Below are 24,212 nucleotides of genomic sequence, written 5' to 3'. Positions count from 1 at the left end.
TTGGAGACCAAGAAAAGGAAATGGAGTACGGGCACTGGGTGCACTCGTTTTACACACATTTCTAGAAACCTGGAGGTGTGTTTATTCCAACTCATTATTTGGTATTCGTCACGTGTCATTTGAAATGCAACAATTGATGTGTACTGTGACACGCACACAATTTTAAAGCATTTTGTAAAGCTGCTAAATCCGGTATCCACAAATGCCAGTAATAGTTAACTCCCTCCTCATCAATGCATAATCACAGATATTGTTTACTACACATTGTTATATTTATGATGATAGTCTCTAGGTCCTTTCCCTGGATGTTTTGGGTTTGACCCTTCTTATCGACAGTCTATGGTTAGACCTCAAACGCAGGTTATGGCTGAGAAAAAACATCGTTAGCATTAAAGCAAGTGTGCGGGTGAGCAAACTTAACGCACCCATGGCTGAAATGAAACGTAAGTGGATGAAACGAAGGTTCCCATTGGCTCAAAGAAAATATCTATACTCTTATTGGTTTAAGTTACATGTCACTCAAACTGTCCCGTATACGTCGCTTCCCACGACGGCCTTGACGCTTTACAACAGTGATAAAGGAGCTGAGGGGCAGCAATCTGCACCATTCACTCCAATGACGAAAGACTCGTACAGCCTTTCACTGTCTGGAGTAAATGGTGAGTCAACATTAAAATTGCTTATCGTGGTGATTACTTGCAACACAAAACAGCTCTGGTGGTCCTGTATGACACATCGTCCCGTGTTCTGAAAACATGTGATAGGTTTGTACAAGTTGGATCTTAGAGCTGTCAACATAAGTGTTCACAAGTGTTAATGTTTGCTAAACTTAAATGGACCAAGGTCTACTCGATGAACTACTAGCGCACTCTGCTGGATTACCGGGGTGTCATACTTGGGGGAACATACTTCAGTACTTTACTGAGGTTTCATAGTATATATGCTGGACTGAACACAGATTGCACAGGTGAAATACTATGGTTTTCAATATTCCCGAGCTATTGGGTTGACAGGTAATAAACCAAAAATATATGTTATTTTCATATATGAGTTACTTTAATATAATAGCTGCAGATATGCAGTGTAGCCATAGATGTGTGTCTACCTACGTATGTGCATTGCATATGGGAACTCTGAAATAATTTAAGCGTTGTTTAAACACTCAACAACAACTAGACTCACATAAAACTGCGCCTCGGCACAAGACGACCCCTGGGCCCAGAGTATAAAGCGCAACTGTGAACCGAACCAATATGTATGTCTCGAGTGCGCAGTGAGTGTGCGCCACATATTGTGGAACAAAGTAAACTTTGTTGCAGCGTCAACATTAGCTTGAACAAGTGGGCATCATTTAGCGTCAATAAAATATATTTACTGTTAACTGCATGACATGTAATGTGGGACTAGAGATTGCAGCGTTGACATTGATTGCATAAGCCCTGCGCAAATGTCTGCGCAGCGCGTAGGTCCTTGAAGAACAACGAGAGCGGTTGGAGTTCAAAGTTCGAGGCAAAGATGTTTCCCAAACCAACAAGATGTGTAAAACGACACTGTTTACTATTCAGCACCGATGAAACATAGTCGGTCACAACTTTGATAATTAGACAATACAGATCAAATCTAATTCAAACACAGTGAATACGTGTCGTTTATTTCACTTTTCTTTCCGCGTGCAGGAGGTCCGGGAGCGGACAGTGGCAGTGTTGATCTCGAGCTGACATCTTTGTGCGGCTGCACAGTTGAATAACAGAGGAAGCTAGTTAGCTCTCAGCGGCTTTGGGGGGTAGACAAACTGACAGCTATGGGATTGAAGTTGTTCAGGTAATACAACGTCACAGCATTTTGCGATAACAGACGCCATGTCGGCGTTGTTGCTGCAGCATCGTACTGGACTCTGTAGAAAATACAGTGCGGGTTTATTGTGGACTCTGTCGAGGCAAAACTCTCGCGTATCAACGCACGAGAGAATATCCAGCGATGGTGATCATGTCAGAAAGATGCCCTGCTCGAAACCAGAGCAGGCACTCACAGGTCGGACACAGAAACTCATCCAGGTAAGTGGAAACACACCATCATGTAAGCGTGATCCGTTTTCCGGTGGCCTCTCACCGAGACCCCTCACCTTGGAATATACACTGAGGGACAAGCAATGAAATCCCTTTACATGTAGAGTCAGCCACTGTCTCCATGAGCTTCAAATTAGATCATCAACTTAAAATGTCAGTGTCATCAGGTGACTTGTTTTTTTTTAGAGGTAAACTGACAATCATTGGCACTAACAAAACGTTTAAGAGCATCCCACTGCATTACAATTCATTGTGATGTCCTTTGGATATTTTTCTCAGACTTTAGCCTGGATGTTTTTAATAAGTGTGATTCAACTGTGGAAGTCCTTTTAATTTGAAATTGCATCTTGCTTTACTGCTTCTACTTGCTGTAGCTTCACTACACCAACTGTTTTTCTTCCACTCTGAATTCTCTCTGATATTTTGTCTCACTCAAAAAAATAATTATGTCCCAACGTTCCCATTTTAGAGTCTCCTCCACAGACCTTTGGGTCCTGGCATGGTAGGAATTAGCAAAGAGTTAATCAGACACAACCTGCTGAGGAACCCTATCGGTTTGGTGAATCTATTGGGTAAACACACCGTTTTATCATCTTGAGTACTTTTACTAAAAATCTTTTATTTTGCTTACATATGACTATTTCTGATTTGTAGGGTCAATAAACTTCTTTAGTACATCTCAATCCAAACAAGAGAAAGATAAAAGTAGTGAACCAAAGGGGAAAACTCCAGAGGAAGATGAAGGTAAGTGATACATTGCTTAACTGTTTAATAACTGTCCCACATCTGGCTGTGATCTTAATTTCTCTCTGTGATTCTTTTTATTCTCCACCTCCACAATCTGCCTCACCTTTCAGAGGAGAAGAAACGCCGCGAGCAGGAGGACCAGATGTACCGGGAGCGCCTGCGGACCCTCTTCATCATAGCGCTCATCATGAGCCTGCTGAACTCCATCAATACCAGCGGGGGCAACATCTCTTGGAATGACTTTGTCCACGAGATGCTGGCAAAGGGAGAGGTGTCACGCGTGCAGGTCGTTCCTGAGAGTGACATCGTCGAAATCTACCTTCATCCTGGAGCTGTCATCTTCGGAAGGCCTGTATGTCGAGCAGGATTTAATGCAAATGCAAAATGAGCATCAGAAGTGTTCCAGCAGATGTGCAGACTAACTCTCATTTCCTGCCACGTTTCCTGCTTTGCAGAGGCTGGCACTCATGTACAGAATGCAGGTTGCCAACATTGACAAATTTGAGGAGAAGCTGAGAGCTGCAGAAGAAGAGCTGCATATTGAGTCTAAGGACAGGATACAGGTGTCCTACAAACGCACTGGATTTTTTGGGAAGTAAGAACGTGACCTTTCTCAACGCACACTTTAGAATAAATCCCTTTATGGGGTTCAATGAGCAATTTGAAGGACACTTTTATCGCCTATACACGGCAAAAGCCTTCGTCCACCACCGTTTCTCATCTGTTCTCTTTTCAGTGCCGTCTATGCTCTGGGGATGGCTGCTATTGGCGTGGCTATTCTCTGGTACATCTTCCGACTAGCAGGCATGGGTGGCAAAGAAGGCGGTTTCAGTGCTTTTGTGAGTGAAACCACATAATACATTTGGCCCGTGCACCAGTAGGTTTCACTGATATCATTTGTGTATTAATTGTGTATTACGATGGACTTAACAGAACCAGCTGAAGATGGCCAAGTTCACCATTGTGGACGGCAAGTCCGGCAAAGGTGTGAGTTTCAAAGATGTGGCGGGCATGCATGAGGCTAAGATGGAAATAAAGGAATTCGTGGACTACCTCAAGGTAAGATACCACATTCACAATATCTTTGTTTCTACCATCCCAATGTCACACGAGTAAAACCTTTCATTCCCCATTGTCCATCACTTTGATGTTATGTAATGTCAGAATCCAGAACGGTACCTCCAGCTGGGAGCCAAGGTCCCCAAGGGGTCATTGCTGCTTGGGCCTCCAGGCTGTGGGAAGACGCTGTTGGCAAAGGCTGTAGCCACTGAGGCCCAAGTGCCTTTTCTGGCAATGGCCGGCTCTGAGTTTGTGGAGGTCATTGGAGGTATGTAGAGACAGCACCAGCAATTATTATGGCTTTAAGACGATTGATTTACGTCGGGATTATGCTGATAAGAGAGTAGATATGGTTGTTAATGATAACGTTGTGATATATATTGAATGTCTGTGCCTGTGTTACAGTGCAGAAAAGTAATCTGACTTTTCTGCATTCTTGGTCATTATATACACATTACTAGTCATTCTTTCTCAAATTCAGTTTGTGTAGTTATTGTTTCAAGACCAGACTAGAGAGATCAAATTATTGGAAAAAAATATATACATATTGGGATTTTGATTCCAGGTGTCATTGCTCGGCCTTTAAATGGCAGCCCTTTTTTTTAATCTTCGCTTGACTTGCGTTTGTTGGCGTGTATAGGCCTGGGTGCCGCTCGGGTAAGAAGTCTGTTCAAGGAGGCTCGAAGCAGAGCACCCTGCATTGTCTACATCGATGAGATCGACGCTGTGGGGAAGAAGCGCTCCACCAACATGTCAGGGTTCTCTAACACTGAAGAGGAGCAGACCCTCAACCAGCTGCTGGTGGAGATGGATGGTGAGTGACACATGGGATTTCAGACTAGTTTGCCGTCATCAGAGGCGATGACGACTGAATGATGAAACATTTGATCTGTCTCTTGCAGGAATGGGAACAACGGACCACGTCATTGTCCTCGCTTCCACTAACAGAGCCGATATCTTAGACAATGCTCTCATGAGACCAGGCAGACTGGACAGGCACATCTTCATAGATCTGCCCACTCTGCAGGTAGTCTTGAGCATTCAACAGCTGCCAGCGACCTTAATTATAATTCACTTAACTTTAGTTTTATAATAAAGGAGCCTCTGTTTTTTTTGCTGTTTTGAGAATATATAGATTTTTTTGTATCAGCACTTTTCCCACAAATTGGTATCCTATTAAGCTGTTTTATATACGCAAAACAAACATGATATTTAGACAGCTAAACCATGATAACCGTGTGGGAGGCAAAGACAGACTGTCACTTAAATCTACTTGTTTTATTTGAATTGCTGTCTCTCAGGAGAGGAAGGAGATCTTTGAGCATCATCTGAAGATCCTGAAGCTGACCCAACCAGCTAATTTCTACTCTCAGCGTCTGGCGGAGCTCTCCCCGGGCTTCAGTGGTATATATACATATTAATATGCGACCATAACAATATAGCAACCTGCGTCTATGAATACACATAAGCTCTTGAATCAATAAACATGAAACGTATTACTAGGTCACAACAGAACACCGTTGATGTACACTGAAATGTCATTTCCATTGAGTGTTCATGAAATCTCTATTTCCAAATGACTTTGTCTCTGCAGGTGCAGATATAGCAAACATTTGTAACGAAGCCGCCCTGCATGCTGCCAGGGAAGGGCACAAGTCCATCGACACCTTTAACTTTGAGTATGCAGTGGAGAGACTAATAGCAGGTAAAACGATGCAAACACTGTATTGTGGGAAAATATGCCACTCTGGCAAAATCTGACGGGTGTGTGTGTGTGTCTTCGTCTTCGTCTTCAGGGAGTGTAAAGAAGAGTAAGATCCTGTCCAAAGAGGAGCAGAGGGTGGTCGCCTTCCATGAGTCCGGACATGTCTTAGTGGGATGGCTTCTTGAGCACACAGAGGCAGTCTTGAAGGTAGCGTCTGAGTCGAGTGGTTCTGGTCATTTGTAAAGACGCAGCAGGACTTTTGTTGACATCTTTGATTGTGTGTTGTGTCTTTCAGGTGTCCATTGCCCCGCGTACTAATGCTTCCCTGGGATTTACCCAGATCTTACCCCGTAACCAGTTTCTGTTCACCAAGGAGCAGCTATTTGAGCGGATGTGTATGGCCCTGGGAGGAAGAGCTGCTGAGGCGATCACCTTTAACAAGGTCACAACAGGTACATCCCATCTATTGTATATTCGCTGTAATCACAGCTGATTTCTTTCAATTAACCGCTTTAAGATTCCTAGCCCTTCTTTAATCTTAACAAATTTATATTTATATATATATATATTTTAAATATAAGGAAACTACTACAATAATTTGAAACTTAAGAAATAAATAATATTTGTATTACATTTTTTGTCTTAAAGGCAGACTCTCAGGAAGAATTTGTTGTTGCTGTTTTTAAGTGCATGAATTTCCGCCAAGTATTTTAAAAGTAAACTGCGGAACATCCAAATCCTCTCCTATCCTGTGCCAGTTAAAAACCGTGATTGAAGTATCCTCACTGTGTTCCCAGGAGCTCAGGATGACTTGCGTAAGGTGACGCGTGTGGCCTACGCCATGGTGAAGCAGTACGGAATGTGTGACAGCGTCGGCCAAGTCTCATTTCCAGACACAGAGCCGCAAGGTGGCGTCGGACGCCGTCCCTTCAGCCAGGGCCTGCAGCAGCAGATGGACCACGTGGGGTTCTAATATTGGATCATTCTTCTGTTCTCTGTTTAACCGCATGTTGACATAATGAGTTTTGGTTATTACCTTGAAGTCTCCCTGTTCCCCTTACATCCGACACAGGGAATGTTGTTTCACGTCATAATTGAATATAGATTTGATGGCACTTGTTCTTTCAGGAGGCCAAGCTGTTGATAGCTCGTGCTTACAGGCACACAGAGAAGCTGCTGCTGGACAACAGAGACAAGCTGACACTGGTTAATTGCTCCCTTCTTTGATCATACATTTAGTGTGTTTAGACCGTGGCTTTTTTCATCATCGCGCACAGCACTTCTGTGTTACCTTTTGCTTTTGTGTTCAGTTGTAATGAATCTCAACTTCCGTGTTTCCAGATGGCCAATGCGCTGTTGGAACGAGAGGTGGTGAACTACGATGACATTGAAGCCTTGCTGGGCGCCCCCCTCCACGGGCCCAAGAAGTTGATCGGCCCACAGAGCTGGTTGGAGGCCCAGAGGGACAAGCAAGACACGGGAGAAGAGCCTCAACCACCTCCGCGTAAACAAGGAGAAGATTACGCAAATCCACCGCTGGTGTGAGCTTAAAATGAACGTCTCAAAATCCTTCTCTGACTGCAGCATTTTGTGAAGGTGATCAGGCGCTGGGTGCATTTAATACGGCCTGGATTCCTCACTTTGAAGCTTTATATGCCTGAAAATAACATCGGCAACGTTTCCATGCAGATGTTTTGTGCAAATGAACTTGTTTTCAAGTTAGATGACCCATTTAGATAATCTGAAACGGGCCTAAATAACCCAGTGCAACTTTGAACATGACTACTCTGAGAGGAATTCCATCATTAGTGTGTTTGCTGCACCGCCATATTATCATGCCATGGAAGCACTTTGAAACAGGTCTGTTCAAACGGCGTGTCTCTATTTACTGTATGTGCGATCAACATTTACATGCTCTGTGAAGTAATACCTGAAAATGATGCGAGATAATTTTTATGCAAACATTTTGCAGCATATACAGGTTTGGATTGAAGTGTTACTCTTTTAGAATGTATGTCACATTTGTAAATGACATAGCAAAGCAACTGTTAGACACTTATAAGTCATGTCATTCTTTACTGAAAAGTTGCACCAAATATATTAGCATCCATTCAGGATACATAAGCACATTCAGGTCTGCATTATTGTCATGTTGATTTTTAAGCTGCAGATATTACTCCACACACCGTGGTCATCCTGACCACAAGACATACAGATTGAAGTATGGTTTTCTTTAAGTCTTTTGGACTGTATTTGTTTTATTGCCACAAGTGACTATCAAGTCTGAATGGATGGTGTTGCTAAATATTTAAATTTAAATAAAGTTTTAAAATATAATGTTTCTCTTAATGTTGCATTTAGTTTTAGTGGCAGCAGAGTACATTCATCCCCCATCACATTTCACATATTGTCATGTTACAGCCTTAAATATGGCCCAAACCATGCTCGATACCCCATAATGAGAATGTAACAGGATTTTAGATTTCTTTTGCAAATTTATTAAGAGATGAACACTGAAATATCACATTGATATAGTGTGTTTCTTTTGAGCTTTGAGTCTTCTTGGGTATGACGAGACAAGACTCCAGACCTTGTTTTCATTGAGGATATTTTCGTACTTCGCTCCGTTCAACTTTTCCCAATCTTTTCCGAGTCTCCACCGCTGGAAACACTATGATGATGTCAATGTGATATTTCAGTATTTTTTTATTTGCAAAGCTGGTCCTGTTTTTGCTTTGTTGTTATGGAGTATTGGATGTAGATTGATGAAGGGAAATTAATTAAAACATTTTTAGCATAAAGCTGCAACATAACAAATGTGAAAGGCGTTGAATACCTTTTGATTGCACAGTATGTATGTGTAGGAATTAATTTTGTGTAAACCTGGTGCAGCCTGTGAAGAGGGTCACAACAATACACACACTAAATAAAAGATTTACATTTATTCTGTAGACAAAAAAAAAACTCATTCAAAGTCTACACCTCCAATCAATTTGATTACAGAATACTGTGTGGTACAATTTCTTTTTGTTGAGAAATATTTTTTTCCCAAAACAATTTACAGATGCTGGAATGGAGGAAAAGAAAAACAAACAAAATCAACATCAAAGTTAATTTACCTTATAAAATAATCACGTATATAAAAAAGAAATACATAAAGATTTTTGTTCTATCTCAGGATTATTCTGTGCATCATTACTGAGCGGGTGTCCAGACATTTCAGCACACATTCTGTGTTCCTTGTAGCATGCACAGCTTCTTTCCTCGTGGCAGGGGGTCATGTCCACTCACGATTTTACTGACTCATTTACTTTTCTTGAGCTTTACCACAAAACTTTGCAACGAGCCATTTTGTCAGTTCTGTCCAAATGATCCTCAATTTAACCTAAGGCACATTCAACTAAAGGCCCACGGTTTCACATAGCATTTATTTTTCTTTCGCACACTTCAAATCTCGTCCTGGACTAAAATCGTTTCAAATGTGTGCAGAAAAAAACACCTGAGGCATGATGTGGGGCCCTAACTGGCGGTGAGGCACACAGGTCTTCTTTCTGTGGGGCGCTGTCCGCTTTAACGTGGGTCAAACATGTGAGCCAGTTTCTGAAAGCGTGGTCCCCAGTCGTTGAGGTAGTCGTAGTCCTGGTCTCCGTCGGAGCTGCCTGAAGCAACGGAGCTGAGGCTGCCTGTCAGTGAGCCCTCTCCCTCATAGTCATAGATCAGGGCTGTGTCGTATGGAGGCACATTGGGATCATTGTCTGCAGCTTCCAGGCCCTGAAGGAAGAACAATGACAAGCTTTTTAATTTGATACAATCACACAGCCTCCTCTAGAGGGACAAAGGTGTATTACAACTTCACATATTACTAGTACATAGTACTCCCCAAATCTGAAAACAGATTTTGATGTGTAAAATTAGTGCCTCTAAGTATATGCACACATAAGGAAGAAGAGTTTGACCTATAGATGAAAAAATAAGCATTAAGCGTCTTTCTAAAATGATTACAATTAAAATATATAGGAACGTTTTTATCATCGTAGATTGAAAAACAAACCTTTAGCTTCACCCGAAAGCATTCAAAACCTATATTTAAGTGTCTAGGGTTAAGGCACGGTCACACATGCACAGTTTCGGTAGAAGCGTCTCACATCATTGATGTAGTCTTCGATGTCAGTGGGATCCGCTGGAGGCCTCCGTGGGTAGATGGGTGAGGGCAGGTTATGCGGGGCATCCCTCCTGAGGGGCTGCTTGCCTCGAGGGTAGTAGGACCCCGGGGTCGAAGGTGCATCATGGGGATTCCACAGCAGGTCGATGTTGAAGGCATTCTGCAAGGTGAGAGGAAGAAGCTACAGATTGACTCTGCATGTACTCTAAGAATACAGTGATTACGTGCATAAACGTGACCAGAGGGTCGTCCAGACCTCTTGACCCAGTGCAGCCTCACCTCGTCCTCCTCACCCCCGCCTTGCTCATCATAGTTGAAGACATTGTCACGGATGTCATCTTCTGATTCCCCGACTAGCAGACCTGTTCCTTTCTTGATATGGTGGCGTCTCCCACAGGTGGTAACCACCACAGCCAGGAGGAGCAGCACTGCGATCAAACAGAGGGAAACCAGGAAGTGTTGTTAATCCTTGTGTATATGTTTATAGGGCTTCAGCGAACGATTCTGTTCATTTTCAATTAATCTGCAGACTTATAGTTTAGTCTAACATATCAGAAAATAGTGAAAAATGCAATCCAAAGTCATATTTTAATGTGCACGATAGGATCTAGACAAAGTATTCAAGTTCCAAAATGGCTTCTGTAACATATTTGCGTCATGTGTTTTGTCTTCCAAACTGCAGATGGCATTAACGTTTGCGATTATTTGCAAAATCAACTCAAAAAAGGCACATATTCACGAGTCATTTATTTCAACTGAAAATATCTTATAAAAATAAGACGGGATGGTTCAAGACGAGACTTACAAAGTAAGAGTGCAATGCTGGCCATGATGATGATGAGAGCGATGAAGCTGATTCCCACACTGGAGGCGAGAACGGCCCCCGCCTCAGACTTACAGTCGCCAAAGGAGTCACAGACACACACCGTGACGTTGACCTGAGCATACGCGCTCATGACTGGGCTGCCAGAGTCGGACACAAACACTGTGACCGCATACTCTCCTGCCTGCAGCTCCACGAGGGGCTGAAGCAGCGCGTGAGTATCTGAAGAGGGAAGGAGAGTGGTGTGAGATTAGAAGACTCGTGCAAACCCCTCTCACTCCATTCTCGCCCCATGCTCGTTCCTTACGGTTGACTTGATTAACGGTCCAGTTGATTGACAGATCCTCCGGCATCTCGAAGGTGAAGGGTGCCGCGTGCGGAGGGAGGTCTCCATCCACAGCCGTCAAAACCAGGCCAGAACTCCTGCGGCTTGCAGCCCTGCATACAGTGCCGCTCAGAGGGAAGAGCTGAGGGGAGAAGTCGTTGGTCTCCTTCAGAGTGATGGCCACTCTGGCGGTGGTCGACACACCTTCAGCATCTACGCAGGAGAACGTAAATACACAGCAGCTTATTCAAAATGATTCAGCCTCGTCACAGCACTTGACTTTGACCGTTTATCTTTCTGAAAGTGCAAACAAGTCAATTTTGTCTTTATAAAGACTTTTTATTTGTATTTTTCATTTGTGGAAAGCATGGATAAACTGACCTGTGACCTTGACAACAGCATTGTAGATATTGTTTCTAACATTTGGGGATCGCATGTTGAAGGTTCTCTTGGCAGTGATGTCTCCTGTGTCTCGGTTGATCTCCAGCCACCTCTCGGGATCTCTGCTAATCTCATACCTGCCACAGGGAGCAGACTTACAGTTACAGACATGTTAACTGGAAAAAGACTTTACTCAAATTCATAAAAGCTAAAAAATACTTGTTTCGTGGCTGCACCGTACCTCAGGTCAGAATAATCAGGGTCAAAGGCGATATTGCTTTTCAGTAACGTCCCAGGAACCACAGACTCGGGGACCACAATCTGGATGGGGTCTTCCCTGAAAAGTGGAGCTTCGTTCTCGTTCACGACCGTCACCACCACTGTAGCGCTGCTTACTGGGAGGTTGGGAGCCTTGTTGCTCAGGCGATTGACATTTTCCACCGTCAGAACCAGGACGAGCTCATTCTGTGCTTCATAATCCAGAGGCTGTGACAAAACAGAGCAGAGGAGGCTGTTTGTGGAAGGAAAACGTTGCACTGCGCTGTGGTTGGATAATAAATAATACATGATAAATATGTATGCATAACAAAGGCAGGAATTTCAGTTATTTATCAACCTGCACATAGGAAAAGTCAAATTAGCATTTCGGTCTGAGTAACTTGTAGTTTTAAATTCAACCACTAGAGAGTGTTGTTCAGTTACAGTATATCTGAGGGCCTCCAAGCACAGTTTGAAAGGGCAAACGACCCATTTTGAAAATTCAAATTATTTTTGTGCTTCAGAACAGATCAGTCAAAAGGTTTTCATATAGAAAATCTATGTGTAGAAAAAGACACCCCTCAAATAATATCTGATTTCATATTAATGGTGGACACTTTCAAACGTTGACTGAACAGTCCCAGTGCAAATTAAAAACTTGACCAGAAAACCTGGTTACATTAGTTTTGATAATAGTCCCATTTGTGTTTGGTCGAAGGTCCAAATACTGTTCATGGTGGGTTGAACAAAATTCTACATTCAAAGTGACACAATATTTTATAGTTCTATACATTCCCTGATAAATTCAGGTATATATATATATATATATATATATATATATATATATATATATATATATATATATATATATACATATATATATATATATATATATATATATATATATATATATATATATATATATATATATATATATATATATAGCATTACTACAACCACTTAAAAACTCACGAGACAAACTAAAACATACATCATAGACAAGTTTAAAAAAGAAAAAGTTTGCATTGCGGACAACATTTTGACCTGACAATATATCGTGTGTGTGAATTATTATATTGGGTGCCGTCCCCTTAGTTTGTCAGACATTTAATTTTGCATATCTGCAGTAAAAAATATGGAAAAATTACAAAACAGATTAAAGATAAAAAAGGGAATCATAAGGTCAGGGTGAGGAACAAAGCTGATGTGAAATTATTTGTTTTCTTATCCACCTACATTTGTCAGAGGGCCTTTGGATGCATGGCAGAATGTGTGACGGACACTCAAAAATGAACACAGCCTCTACCAGTGAAGAGACTGTCCCCTCAGCAGACTGTACCTTCACCACTGTCAGAACGCCCTCGTTGCTGCCAGGATCCGTACTAATGGCGAAGTTGCCTGCAGGGTCGTTGGAAATGAAGTACTTGGCCTCCCAGTTACCTGCTCCACGATCATCTCTGTCTGTCACATTCACCCGGCCAATCTCATAGTCCTTCCTGTTCTCCACTGCTGCCATGCTGTACTACACGGACCACACACAAAACGCACATCAAAAGGTTAAACATCCAACTGAACGCTAAACTGAAAATATCCCTCACACATATTGTTGACTGAGACTCACCACGACAGGGCTGAACCGTGGGGCGTGGTTGTTGATATCAGAAACGTGTATGATTGCCACACCTTCACTTGTTAGTCCCATGCCGCCCATATCAGCAATCTGCAGTGTTAATCTGAAACTTTTCACCACCTGGGACAGAGCATCAGTGAAATGAACCGTACTATAATGATCTGCAACAAAATATGAATCTTAACTTTTACCTCTCGGTCCAGGCCCACATCTCTTGTGTAGATGGCTCCCGTCTCGTTGTTGATACCAAACATAGTCTTAGTAACAGCGTTGGCAGGAATGCTCTCCTGGCCAATGATGGAGTAGCTCAGCCAAGCGTTTTCTGTCATTGTGTCATCTGCATCAGTGGCTGATACTGACATTACCGAGGTGCCTGTCAAAAATAATTCAACGCTTCGGTCAGCTGGGAAGGTCAGTTGGCTATGATTCATATGCAAATGATGTGCTCAGGCTGCAGGACTTCACTGAAAAAATTTAAAACTTTACAAAATATGTGAACAGTCTTAAACCTTACTATTCTTAGAATGGAAGGAGAATGTGCATTTAGGTGGAACTTGGTTCACAGGCAAATCCTTTGGTGTTAGTTGTGATCTGCTGTTGTTATATTAGTGATATCATAATCTGCATTCAAGAACAGGATAACTGTGCAGCCACTGATACATATCTTCTAGGATTTGAGTATTTCACTTAAACCTGAAATTCAGGAGTTCAGGAATCAGGTGATAATTATCTGTCCATTGATAATGCTAAATATTGATTATAGCAGCTTTAAACTGCTTAAACTACAGTTTCAATGACACACTGAAATACACAGAAAGTATGGGGAAAATATATACTACTTTATAAACGTTTGAAGCTACTTCAGGAAGAAAATTATCAAGAATTGAAAGACTTTTTGGAACATCGTGGTTCAGGAAGGTAAGAAAACTACATGTTTGTAATGCAGTGTGTTATGAATGGATGATGTACCTGGGACTGAGAACTCTGAGACACTGCCACCAAACTGTTTCTGGGTGAAGGCGGGTCTGTTGTCGTTCTGATCCAGCACCACTATCTCTATGGTGGTAGGGTTCTCTAGTCTCTCTCCACTGGGGGACAGCGCAAAGGCTTTCAGCTACACGTGCACACACACACACACACACACACACACACACAGACACACACACACACACACACACACACACACACACACACACACACACACACACACACACACACCAAAGTCAATGCTAATAAAAACTGCATTCATGAGATTGTTGATTCTTACTACTAACTACCAACAATCTCATGCCTTCCATTTAGGAAAACGTCCAACTCTCCTGGTGACTGTGGGTATTTGTGGTGCCTGCACTTAACATATGCTGGAAATAGCGTAAAGAAATGTGCAGGAGGTTTGGTTCAACATAACAGGTTGCATCACAGTCATCTGGTCTGAAACACTCTGAAGTGTCTCCCAAGATGCCCATAAAGGCCCTTAGAAACTGACCTCTGCCTGTTTATATAGTGTCTTAGACACTGATATATGCTTTGGCACAAAAACATGGACCTAAGCTGTGAAACACGTTGTGTACAGTCTTATTAATTGCACTGTGGCTTGTGTGAAGTACTTCTGCTTGATTGTTCTCTAAAAGACATTGAATAATGTTACTCCCATAAAGGCTCTCTCACCGTGAAGCTGTTGTATCTCTCTCTGTCCAACGGCCGCTTGCACCTGATTACTCCGGTTTTATCATCAATCTCAAACAGATCCTTGGGCTGCTGGTCCACCCCCGGCCCCTCTAACTTGTAGATCACCTCACCTGTAAAGATTTTGTCCGATTTGATCTGGACGGAGAAAGGAGATGAAGTTGGTGATCATCACAACCTCGTGGGAAGGAGGGGGGAGGATTGTAAACCGTGTGTCGTAACACCAGATGTGAGTATGCTGACAGTTAAGGACCTTGAGACAAGCGTGTTTAAACTCACAGAGGCCTGTGACTTGTGGCAGGAAATGATATTCTGAACTAATAATAGCAAAGCGTCTCTATTTTATGGATATCGTTTTCACTTTCTTTCACATATGGCATCCGCTGCATTTTCATCACCATGTGAAAGAGGCTGCATATATTTCTCCTTGTACGATAGGATTTATACATTAACTGGTCGCCTGTGACAGACTCAACACGACATTACATTTCACGTGTCTTTTAAACACAGGCCTCTGCTGTATGTGATCCTCTGTGATGAAGAACTACAATCAGCAGTGCATGGCTGTACAGCGCTGTGTTTGACTGGATCCAGTAGCGTTTTGCTCGACGCAGTCAGCCAGCCAGCAGCTCATTGCATTTGCATGAGGAGGTTTTATTCTTCGGAAGGAAAAGAAGTCTAATTATTCTCATAGTCTCTGTATCATTATAACTTGCATTCTATATATTTATTGTAAGGATTAACTGAACAGCGTGTTTATTGGCTTTAAGCAGGCTACCAACAAAAATCTTCATTGTATTGGGAGAAATATCTGTATTAGCTTTACATTTTTTTTTTTTGCACAGAATGAGGACTGTGGATTTTGTTCCTCATCACTGAAATTAAAGGCAAATCTTTTACTGGCAAGTACAACCCGGAGGAAGCGAAGCAAGCTATTTAGACAGATTTGACAAATTGTGAACCTTTATGTTAAGAACCATTTATATCATGAATTGACAAAGTAGTTATGAAAGGATGAAATTCTGCTGTGAAAACCTAAACTTTACCTGGACAAGGTCTTCAGGAACCTGCTTGCTATTCTCCAGCACTCTGATTGGAGGGATGATCCAGTCTCTCTTCACCCTGACCAGTCCCTTGCCTTGATTCCTCCATGGGTAAAGGACATCCTCTTCTTTGTGGTGAGGTTCTGCAGAGCTCCACACCTGAATGAAACAAGAACAGCATGAAACTCACAGAAGAAAGTCACAGGAGCATTCAGACAGTTATTATCCTCCATGGAAGACAAATTAGGTCATTATAGATATTTGCAGCTGTTTAAAACCACGTCAAGAGTCTCCCCCAGCGCTATAACATTCCCAATGGTCTGCTGGAATGGCTGTATGCGAGTTATAGCGCTGAGGCTGTCTGTAATGTGGAATTAATGGGATTGTGCAGGGCATAAGAGATGCAGGGCCACGGTTTCAGGTTTCACTCACTAATACACGTCTTTGTCAGCTTCCTTTGATCTGTGTGCAAATTCATCTCACGACAAGGAAACACAAACACCCACACTCAATTCACAAGCCCTCATTCACCACATTGCTGTCTTGACCATGTTCTCACACACACACACACACACACACACACACACACACACACACACACACACACGCACACACACACAGCTGTCGACTATGGATTTAGATCCTGCGCTTTCCCACCCGCATTCCCACTCACAAATTCCCCTTTATGCTCAGCTCTGCACCTGACTGGGAGTTTGGGATCACCTTACGGATCTGCTCCGCTGTAGGAATTCCACAGACACACTCATATTCACGCTTTCTCTCTCACACACACACAGAGGCTGATTTAGTACATGCATGTGCACCAACAAAACACCCACTCACACATATACATTTCCGTAAGTTGCTTCCTCCTTCTCTGTGGGAATTCACCGGATTCAGCACTACTTCCCATATGTTTTACAGCTCAAAGACATACTCCATAGAAGCAGAAATAAATGTAGACGTACTAACTTGCCAAAAAGCTTTGTCTGTAAAAAAATAAATAAAATATAACAAGGATGAAGGATGACTTGTTAAGCCAAATAACGGATAGAGGATAAATATGTATTTTGTGAATGGCCTGTGATCTCGGTCTTCTCTCTGGGGCCGGTGATGTGATATCCTGATCCTTTGGCATGCTGCTGAACAGTGCAGGGAGGAATGGCAACCATGGCTGGCATCTGCTGGCCAAGTCAGGCTGGAGGGCAGGCTAATCTTGGCCTCTATATTCTCAACCCCTACCAGTTTAACTCTTTGTCGCCATCGCCATCTCCGCTCTCACAGGGATGTTTACGCTCACATTCCAGCAGTGAGTGTCACACGCACAAATTCATCCTTATAGCCATCTACTTCCGTAATTAAGACATCTGCATGTATGAGCTCTCACAGGTCCGCTGGCATTGCGTACATTCTGCATTGTCACTTAACCTCAACATCAATAACAGCTGCATCACAGTTGTATTTCCAAGTATAGCAATTTTCTAAGTTTGCCTAATTTGTGGCCACTTTGGCCTCCATGAGCACCTGTTTCTGTCTTTGAGAACGCACACTCAGCAAGGTGCAGACCAGTGTGAGCTTCGATGCAAGTTCATCAAATTTAAAAACACATCGCACATTCGTCTCCAGTGAACCATGATTTAGACGCCAAATATGGCATTCAGGATGCATGTGTTAAGGTTAGCCGCAGATTGACTTTAACATTAGGGTAATCAATTTAAATGAAGGGATGGAAGAGACGTGAGTATATTGTGTAAAAATGAATTTGACAAAAATATGTTGAAAATGTTCCGAATTTATTACTTAGTTGCGCTTTTAGGCTGTATTAACTTCTGTTACATCTTAGTTCAGTGTGTTAGCATGCTAGCATTGGCTAATAAGCGTGAAACAAGACAAAAGCTGAGAATGATGAGAAATCATTAGTTTTACAGATATTTGGTCATAAACCAAAGTATCGGACTAAAAAAAGGTTGACCTGCTGATGGCCCTATGGGGATAAGGTACCGCCAAAGTTATTACAATTCATCTTGAGGAGTTTGTGAACATGTGTACCAACTTTCATTACAGTCCATTACAGGGGGAAAGTCAGGGAATCGTTAAAGTCGGTAGAATTTATGAATATTTGTACCAAATTTAACATAAATTCATCCAATAAATAGTTTAGGCCAGGAGTGTCAAACATACGGCCCCCGGCGGGCCGGATCTGGCCCGCCGTGGGGTCCAGTCCGGCCTGCGGGATAATTGTTAAAATTGCAGAAAAGAAAAAAAACCTGAGCTGGGACTCAACCACTGATCCTCTGATTGAAAGTCGGGCATGCTAACCATTAAGCCACAGTCACAATTGATTGGCGGACTGACATTACTAAAGATATTGCCCAACTGTGAGGGAATCTTCAGAGGAGAGGCCAGGCAGATACACAGTAGGCTGATGTCTTTATGTTGGTCTTTATGTTTCTAGTTTATTGTAGAAAGTAGTGATGTGTTCTTTCGTGTCGAGGCTTCGAAGCGCATGTCGAGTAATCCAGGTAGATTTTAGTGAAGCGCGTATCGAGGCTTGTGTCGATGGCGTATGTGGTGACGTTCGAAGCCTCGCGAGCCGGCCGTACCACGTGACTGATTCAGAAAATGGTTTGTGGGTTTGCCGTGCGATTTGAAATATAAGAGGCAGAGAAACTCAATGGATTTCCCCCTTCCTCTCTGTACCAGCTTCATGTGTGCCTGTGAAAGGGTATTTTATAAAGCAGCCGAAATAGTCTCAAAAAGCCCACCACTGTGGAAAAGTTCTTATTTTTACTTAAAAAATTCAATCAACATGGACTAACGGAGCCAAGGCTCGAAACACCGATCCTCTGACTGAAAGTCGGATATTCTAACCACTGACCCACAGTCACATCACAACCCTCTCCCAATTTGTTTCGAGTTTTGATTTTGACCCCGCCATTATATCTTAAAGATAGACACAATATTAATAAGTTAATAATAGATGTATTGGCGTCACAAACATAATTTATTAAATTTAAAGCTTCACACACCAAAGCCATGGTGTCGTTATGATCACTCCGCCTGTTTTACATGTATTGTCCACTTGGTGGCGCAGTAGAGCAGATGAAGCTCCATGAAGCTTCGGCCCATATTGTCATTATGTATGCGTTATTATGCTCTGATTTTACTGGTCCGGCCCACTTGAGATCAAAATGGGCAGCATGTGGCCCCTTAACTAAAATGAGTTTGACACCCCTGGTTAAGACCAAAGTAATGGACAGACAGATGGACTGAAAGTACGGTTAAAAATAGAGATTCGACCATTTCGAAAAACTTTAGTAATATTGAATGTTTTGTATTTATGACTTATATTTCTCTTGTGAATTTCTGTATTCACAAGGAGCAAATATCATTAGTATTCTGTGAAAACTTTAATATGATGATGGTTGTGGATCTATACATCACGCAGCTGATCAATGGACCATATAGAGACCAGACACCATCCCGATGAAGGCAAGAAAAAACAAAATGTTTGGTAAATAAAGCATTACTTAAGGGCGTTAAAGTTCTGCTACACGTTTTAAAGTTTGATAGACTAACGTGACCACCTTCACAGTTGCAGTAAGGCTGAAGGAAACCACAACAACAATACCGTGTTAGAGCTTTTCCAAATGATAAAACATTAAGACACATTAAGTTTACAATCACCAGATAACCTACAACTTTTTCTTAATTTGCACATTTCTTTTTCCTTTTTCACACGCATCAGTGTCTCGATCTGACCCGATAATCTGAGCTAAAAAAGACACTTTGATTCTGGCTCCACCAAGGATCTGCCACTGTTATAATGTTTTTACCAGACCAGGATGCAGCAACACCAAAGTGTCATGTTGCCAATTAGACCAACGGGTGCCTTTTCTGACAGGCTGAGCCGTGTCACCACACACACAGATGAGCTGTTTAGAAGCTTTTCCCAGATACCTTTACAGCTTGGCCTTTGACCTCGCGCCCTCACAGAAGTATGGACCGCTTGTTAGGGGATGTTATGCCCTCACAGAAGAACCGTAAAGCACTCGGTTTGAGTGTTTACTGACTAGATTCTAGCTCTCTGATGTCGGCTTTGGAGAACAAAAGGGTTTTGTCACATTACACAACAGTTTTCTGGTTTATTTAAATACTTTGTATCAAGAGATGTGCACAACATTTCCTTCTGTATCATAGTCAGTGTACTTGGATTTTTAATCTGTCCTTTTTTATTTATTATGATTGGTAATGATGAGGCTGAAATTTAACAAACTATACCAGTTTGTCAGGCTTGTCGTCTCATTTTCATCTGCCATCACGTAATATTTATTTATTGGCAAAACACCCCCTCTGAGAAAATCCACTGTAGCTGTGTAGAGGAGTAAATATCACTTGCTGTCTCTGTGCCAGCTATCTATTGGCCTGAGTGTCTCCTCGCCAGACATGTTTGAGTGGAACAGTCGTTGAAATAGCTCAAGAACCCTTGAAAAGCAAGACCTGCAAAATGCCTGTCGGTCCCTTCGGCCACAGGGCTAGAGGTCGCACAGGTGTCCCTCTGGTCACTTCTGTTACTGGACATTCAACCAGTAAGTCACCAACTGTACTGGTCCCACACCCCCTAATCTTTGCTAAGTCATGACTGCCTGGCATGGGTATAGACACTCTATTTATGGAGTCCCCCTCAGAGCAGATGTCTGAGCTTTAGGAATGCTGAGCAAGGTTATACTATTAACTACTAAGACTAAAAGAAGGACTCAATAAACAAGGAGTTACTGAAAAAAAATAGAATAGAAAGCAATGTTATCCGGCAACTATTAAATTAAATTAATTATATAATTATTATATTATTATATATAATATATATATATATATATTATTATTATATATTATTATTATATTATTATATATAATAATAATAATTATATAATTTCTTTATTAAATAGAGCATGGGGAAGAATTCTATTGATGGGGAAAAGGCACACATTTACTACCAATAAAGTGATGAACTGTCTCTTTCTTCTACTTACCCAGTATAGACATTAAGACACATTATGTTAATTGGAATATGCCAGAACAAAAAAACAACCTTGAGAGATCCCAAAGTTTCCACAGGTACCACATTAATTTGTATACATTATGAAGTCTTGGCTTTAAACATTTTAGGTATAATAACAAAATGAAGGAACATACAGTATATACATTTAAAGAAAACTTGGGAGATCATTTTCAAGGGAAAAGGGGGTTTAAGGGTAAATAAAAACACAAATTCAAAACTAATATTTTTATCGTCTTTTTGTGTTGACTGCCTTTTTAAACATCTCCACATGAGTTAATTAAATTATTCATGGCAGATTCAAAATGTGACGAACCCATCATAACATGCTTATTCTTGTGCATGACCTCTTAAACGACAACTGTCACCACGTGTCTCAGTCGATAAAAATAATGAGGTAAAAAAAGGAAAGGACTTCACTGTTCTGACTATTGTTAATGATCTGGAAGTCGCCTCTGTACCCTTTGCTCCCTTTGAAACTCTAGTCAGTGTAGAACAGCCGACAGGTATCCACACACAGCAGGACCTGTGATTCAGACTCTAAATCCTCTGACTGATTGTTTCCGACGAGTGAGACCTCAGCAGCAGCTGGCTGCCACTACAGACTCTTGATTTGTACCCGATTTCATGGTTCAGAAACGGCCCACTCCTCGTTCCACGAGGGGGATTACAGAGCGGGACAAATGGCATCACGTATGCATCTGGGAACAGCTGTGGCTGCTGCTCACTCCTCAACACAACACACGCCGCAGGCCCACTCCAAACAACACCAGCTCACTGAAAGTTAGAAGAGAACCACGGAAAGCTATCAGGTTACACTCATCAAAGTCTTTGGATTGGATTGACAGCTGTTGATCGTTAAATTAATTGGGAAAACCTTCTGGCCACCTGCAACCTACAAAGAAAAGGTGTGCATTTCGTGCAGTGATACAGCAGGTAAAAGTACAATTAATCTGGTTCATTTGTTTCCAGAAATAAAACAACAATCGAATTCTTTTGATTGTGAATTCCTCACAACTTTTGCTTAGCACGGAGCAATCTGTCCTTTTTCAACACAGGGAAAAACACAATTAATGATGAAGATTCACTCATTGAAGGATTTCTCCAAGAAATCAGTGGCAGACTCACGCTGTCTGAGGAGCAGGTGCGAAACCCCAAAATGAAAAAGGACAGCTGCTTGCAGTGGGGCACGAGCGTGGAGAAGGTGTTCTCACATGTAAGGCACTGCATCCCATTTTCTCTATTTAGGGGCGCCAATTTGTGCATTTTGTCATGTTTTCTCCACTGGAAGGACACACCGGAGGCCACTTCATCATGTTTTATCCTCTATGGGGCATACAAGAGGGGCCTTTTGAACACGAGGGCACATGTTGCTCAACAGTCTTGAAAGGTAGCTTTGAAATGTTTACAGCTTGTTTATTAGTGGAGGCTTGCAGCTGTGGTCAGCATTGGATTCACTACAGTTTCAATGGATTCCAATGGCTTTCCTGCACAAAGGGTATCTCGCAATGTATTGGTAGAGTGAGGATTGGTTAGAATGGGAAATTTAGATGTTTCAATGTTTTTGTTTTTGCCGTGGTGTTGGGACACCATACGAGTCCACTAACGCTGCCTTTTCATGTGAAGGAGCCAGCTATGAACTTTTCAGAGCCACATTTCAAGCCTCCACTTTTTCAAACTTAAATAATAATTGGGGCAGATTGTTTTGTATTGCAACACAGTAAACAAATTGAAAGAGCCGCTTTTTGTTATTTTGGTATCTTGGGCTTGTAACATCTTTGACATTTAAAGATGCAATTTAACCCCATATCGGCCTCAGCACACAGAGACTAAGCAGTTCTCCAATATGTGCATCCAACCTGTGGACTTCTGGGATCATGCACCTCAAAGGTCATACTTTAGGCTTTACATGTCTGTCAAGTCACCCACACTGTTATTTATTCGATGAAAAGCCATAAACACAAGTATTTATGAGGTCCGAAATATCTTTTGCGTAATGTCATTGGGGGATTAGGCCTCACTGTGACAAACTGGTTTTCCCTTGTTCAAAAGAGACAACACGTATTGTGAGATATTTTCTCCACAATCAATTAGCCATGGAATATGAACATGAACCACAAAAGCAGAACAAATTCACCATGAAGGCTTTCAACCACACAGACCCTGAACACCTTTGACAATCGACAATGCCAGACACTTTCCTGATTGAGAAGATCTGAATTATTCATTTCTACAGCTACAAAGCATCTGCAACATTTACAATGAATTATAGAGCACATCATAGCACTATTCTCTCGCCAATACTGGAGCCAAGTCACTCACTCAGCCTCCCAACCTGGGCTCCATTACTTACTCCAAACAGAGAGAAAGACGGATGGTGGTTGGAAGTGCTGTTGGTAATATGTCAGTTTACATTGTCATCCATTTTAGATCTCATAATGGCATCTGCTGACAGGGGCCTCTAATGATGCCCTATGTACACATCTGGAGTCTTGTCCTCCTCAAAACACTTTATCTTCCTCTTTCCAACCAGGATGACATGTTTAGATCAGCCGCAAACTCTGATTGCAGAGCCAGTGTAGTGCCTCTGTTGCTGAAAATCATCACTCAGGTAAGAACATAAACTGTATATTTGAAGAGTGGGGCAGCTATAGGTTATTCTCCAACCAAGATGACACTCTGAAGGGCAGGAAGTCTTGGGCTTCAGGGGTAGGCTGAATCCATACAGCAGAGGGGGGCAGTATGACACGTTACAGCTCAAGTGCATGTGGAGTACCTTTACAGCCGCCTAGCCAATCCATGGGTTCATCAATTGTTGTGGCCATTTTCATCGCAATCAGAAAGTGTAGAGTGAACTCCACTTACTCTATTGTTTAGACACCTGTGCTATACGGTCTTTTCTCGAGTCAAAAGTTAAACTAAATCAACAACTGAAGATACTATTGTCGGCAAAACACAGAACACAAACAGAAAAGTACTTAACGTAAATCAAGATATTTTGTTCATTTTAGTCAACAGCAGCTATGAAGAGATTTTTCTTACCTGGCAAAGCAGGGTAACCAGCACACACCCCGTCAACATCCGTACCGCCATCCTCAGTACCTGCACTCAGAAGTTCAGTGTGAACAGACCTCTGGTGACCGAAAGATCTGAGGCTCCTCCACCAAGAACTGGGCTCCTGAGTGACTACTGGGCAAACAGGCCAAACTATCCAACCTTCCCTACTCTTTCCTTCTCTCTATCCTCTCTCTGTCTCTCTGTCTCTCCCTCT

The 24,212-nt window shown here is 42.1% G+C and overlaps 2 protein-coding genes across 2 annotated transcripts; one reads left to right on the top strand and one right to left on the bottom strand.

Moving 5' to 3' along the window:
• Positions 1 to 1,859: 1,859 nt before the first annotated feature.
• Positions 1,860 to 7,907, top strand: spg7 (SPG7 matrix AAA peptidase subunit, paraplegin; the record flags this gene model as incomplete). Its single annotated transcript, XM_079216715.1, has 17 exons — positions 1,860 to 2,054; positions 2,536 to 2,638; positions 2,721 to 2,810; positions 2,924 to 3,165; positions 3,269 to 3,408; positions 3,550 to 3,652; positions 3,747 to 3,872; positions 3,978 to 4,140; positions 4,513 to 4,686; positions 4,775 to 4,899; positions 5,174 to 5,276; positions 5,467 to 5,577; positions 5,669 to 5,784; positions 5,873 to 6,029; positions 6,375 to 6,538; positions 6,706 to 6,783; positions 6,919 to 7,907. The coding sequence occupies 17 exons, from the start codon at positions 1,860 to 1,862 to the stop codon at positions 7,120 to 7,122; spliced, it is 2,394 nt and encodes a 797-aa protein (XP_079072841.1). The 3' UTR covers positions 7,123 to 7,907.
• Positions 7,908 to 8,564: 657 nt separating this feature from the next.
• Positions 8,565 to 24,106, bottom strand: cdh15 (cadherin 15, type 1, M-cadherin (myotubule)). Its single transcript, XM_079217177.1, has 14 exons — positions 23,984 to 24,106; positions 15,889 to 16,044; positions 14,825 to 14,980; positions 14,126 to 14,270; positions 13,348 to 13,529; positions 13,148 to 13,276; positions 12,866 to 13,048; positions 11,510 to 11,754; positions 11,269 to 11,405; positions 10,870 to 11,100; positions 10,545 to 10,784; positions 10,019 to 10,167; positions 9,723 to 9,899; positions 8,565 to 9,348 (listed from the first exon to the last, which is right to left on the bottom strand). The coding sequence occupies exons 1-14, from the start codon at positions 24,032 to 24,034 to the stop codon at positions 9,148 to 9,150; spliced, it is 2,382 nt and encodes a 793-aa protein (XP_079073303.1). The 5' UTR covers positions 24,035 to 24,106; the 3' UTR covers positions 8,565 to 9,147.
• Positions 24,107 to 24,212: the final 106 nt, after the last annotated feature.

This window comes from Taurulus bubalis, assembly GCF_910589615.1.
Source record: "Taurulus bubalis genome assembly, chromosome: 4".
Taxonomy (NCBI): Eukaryota; Metazoa; Chordata; class Actinopteri; order Perciformes; family Cottidae; genus Taurulus; species Taurulus bubalis.
This window is presented reverse-complemented; position numbering and strand designations above follow the sequence as displayed.

Coding starts and splice junctions, on each gene's coding strand:
- cdh15 (XM_079217177.1), bottom strand. CDS start 24,034: ATGGCGGTACGGATGTTGACGGGGTGTGTGCTGGTTACCCTGCTTTGC. Junction 13,277..13,347: donor ATGTGGGCCTGGACCGAGAG/GTAAAAGTTAAG, acceptor GCTCTGTCCCAG/GTGGTGAAAAGTTTCAGATT. Junction 10,785..10,869: donor GACCGTTAATCAAGTCAACC/GTAAGGAACGAG, acceptor TTCCCTCTTCAG/ATACTCACGCGCTGCTTCAG.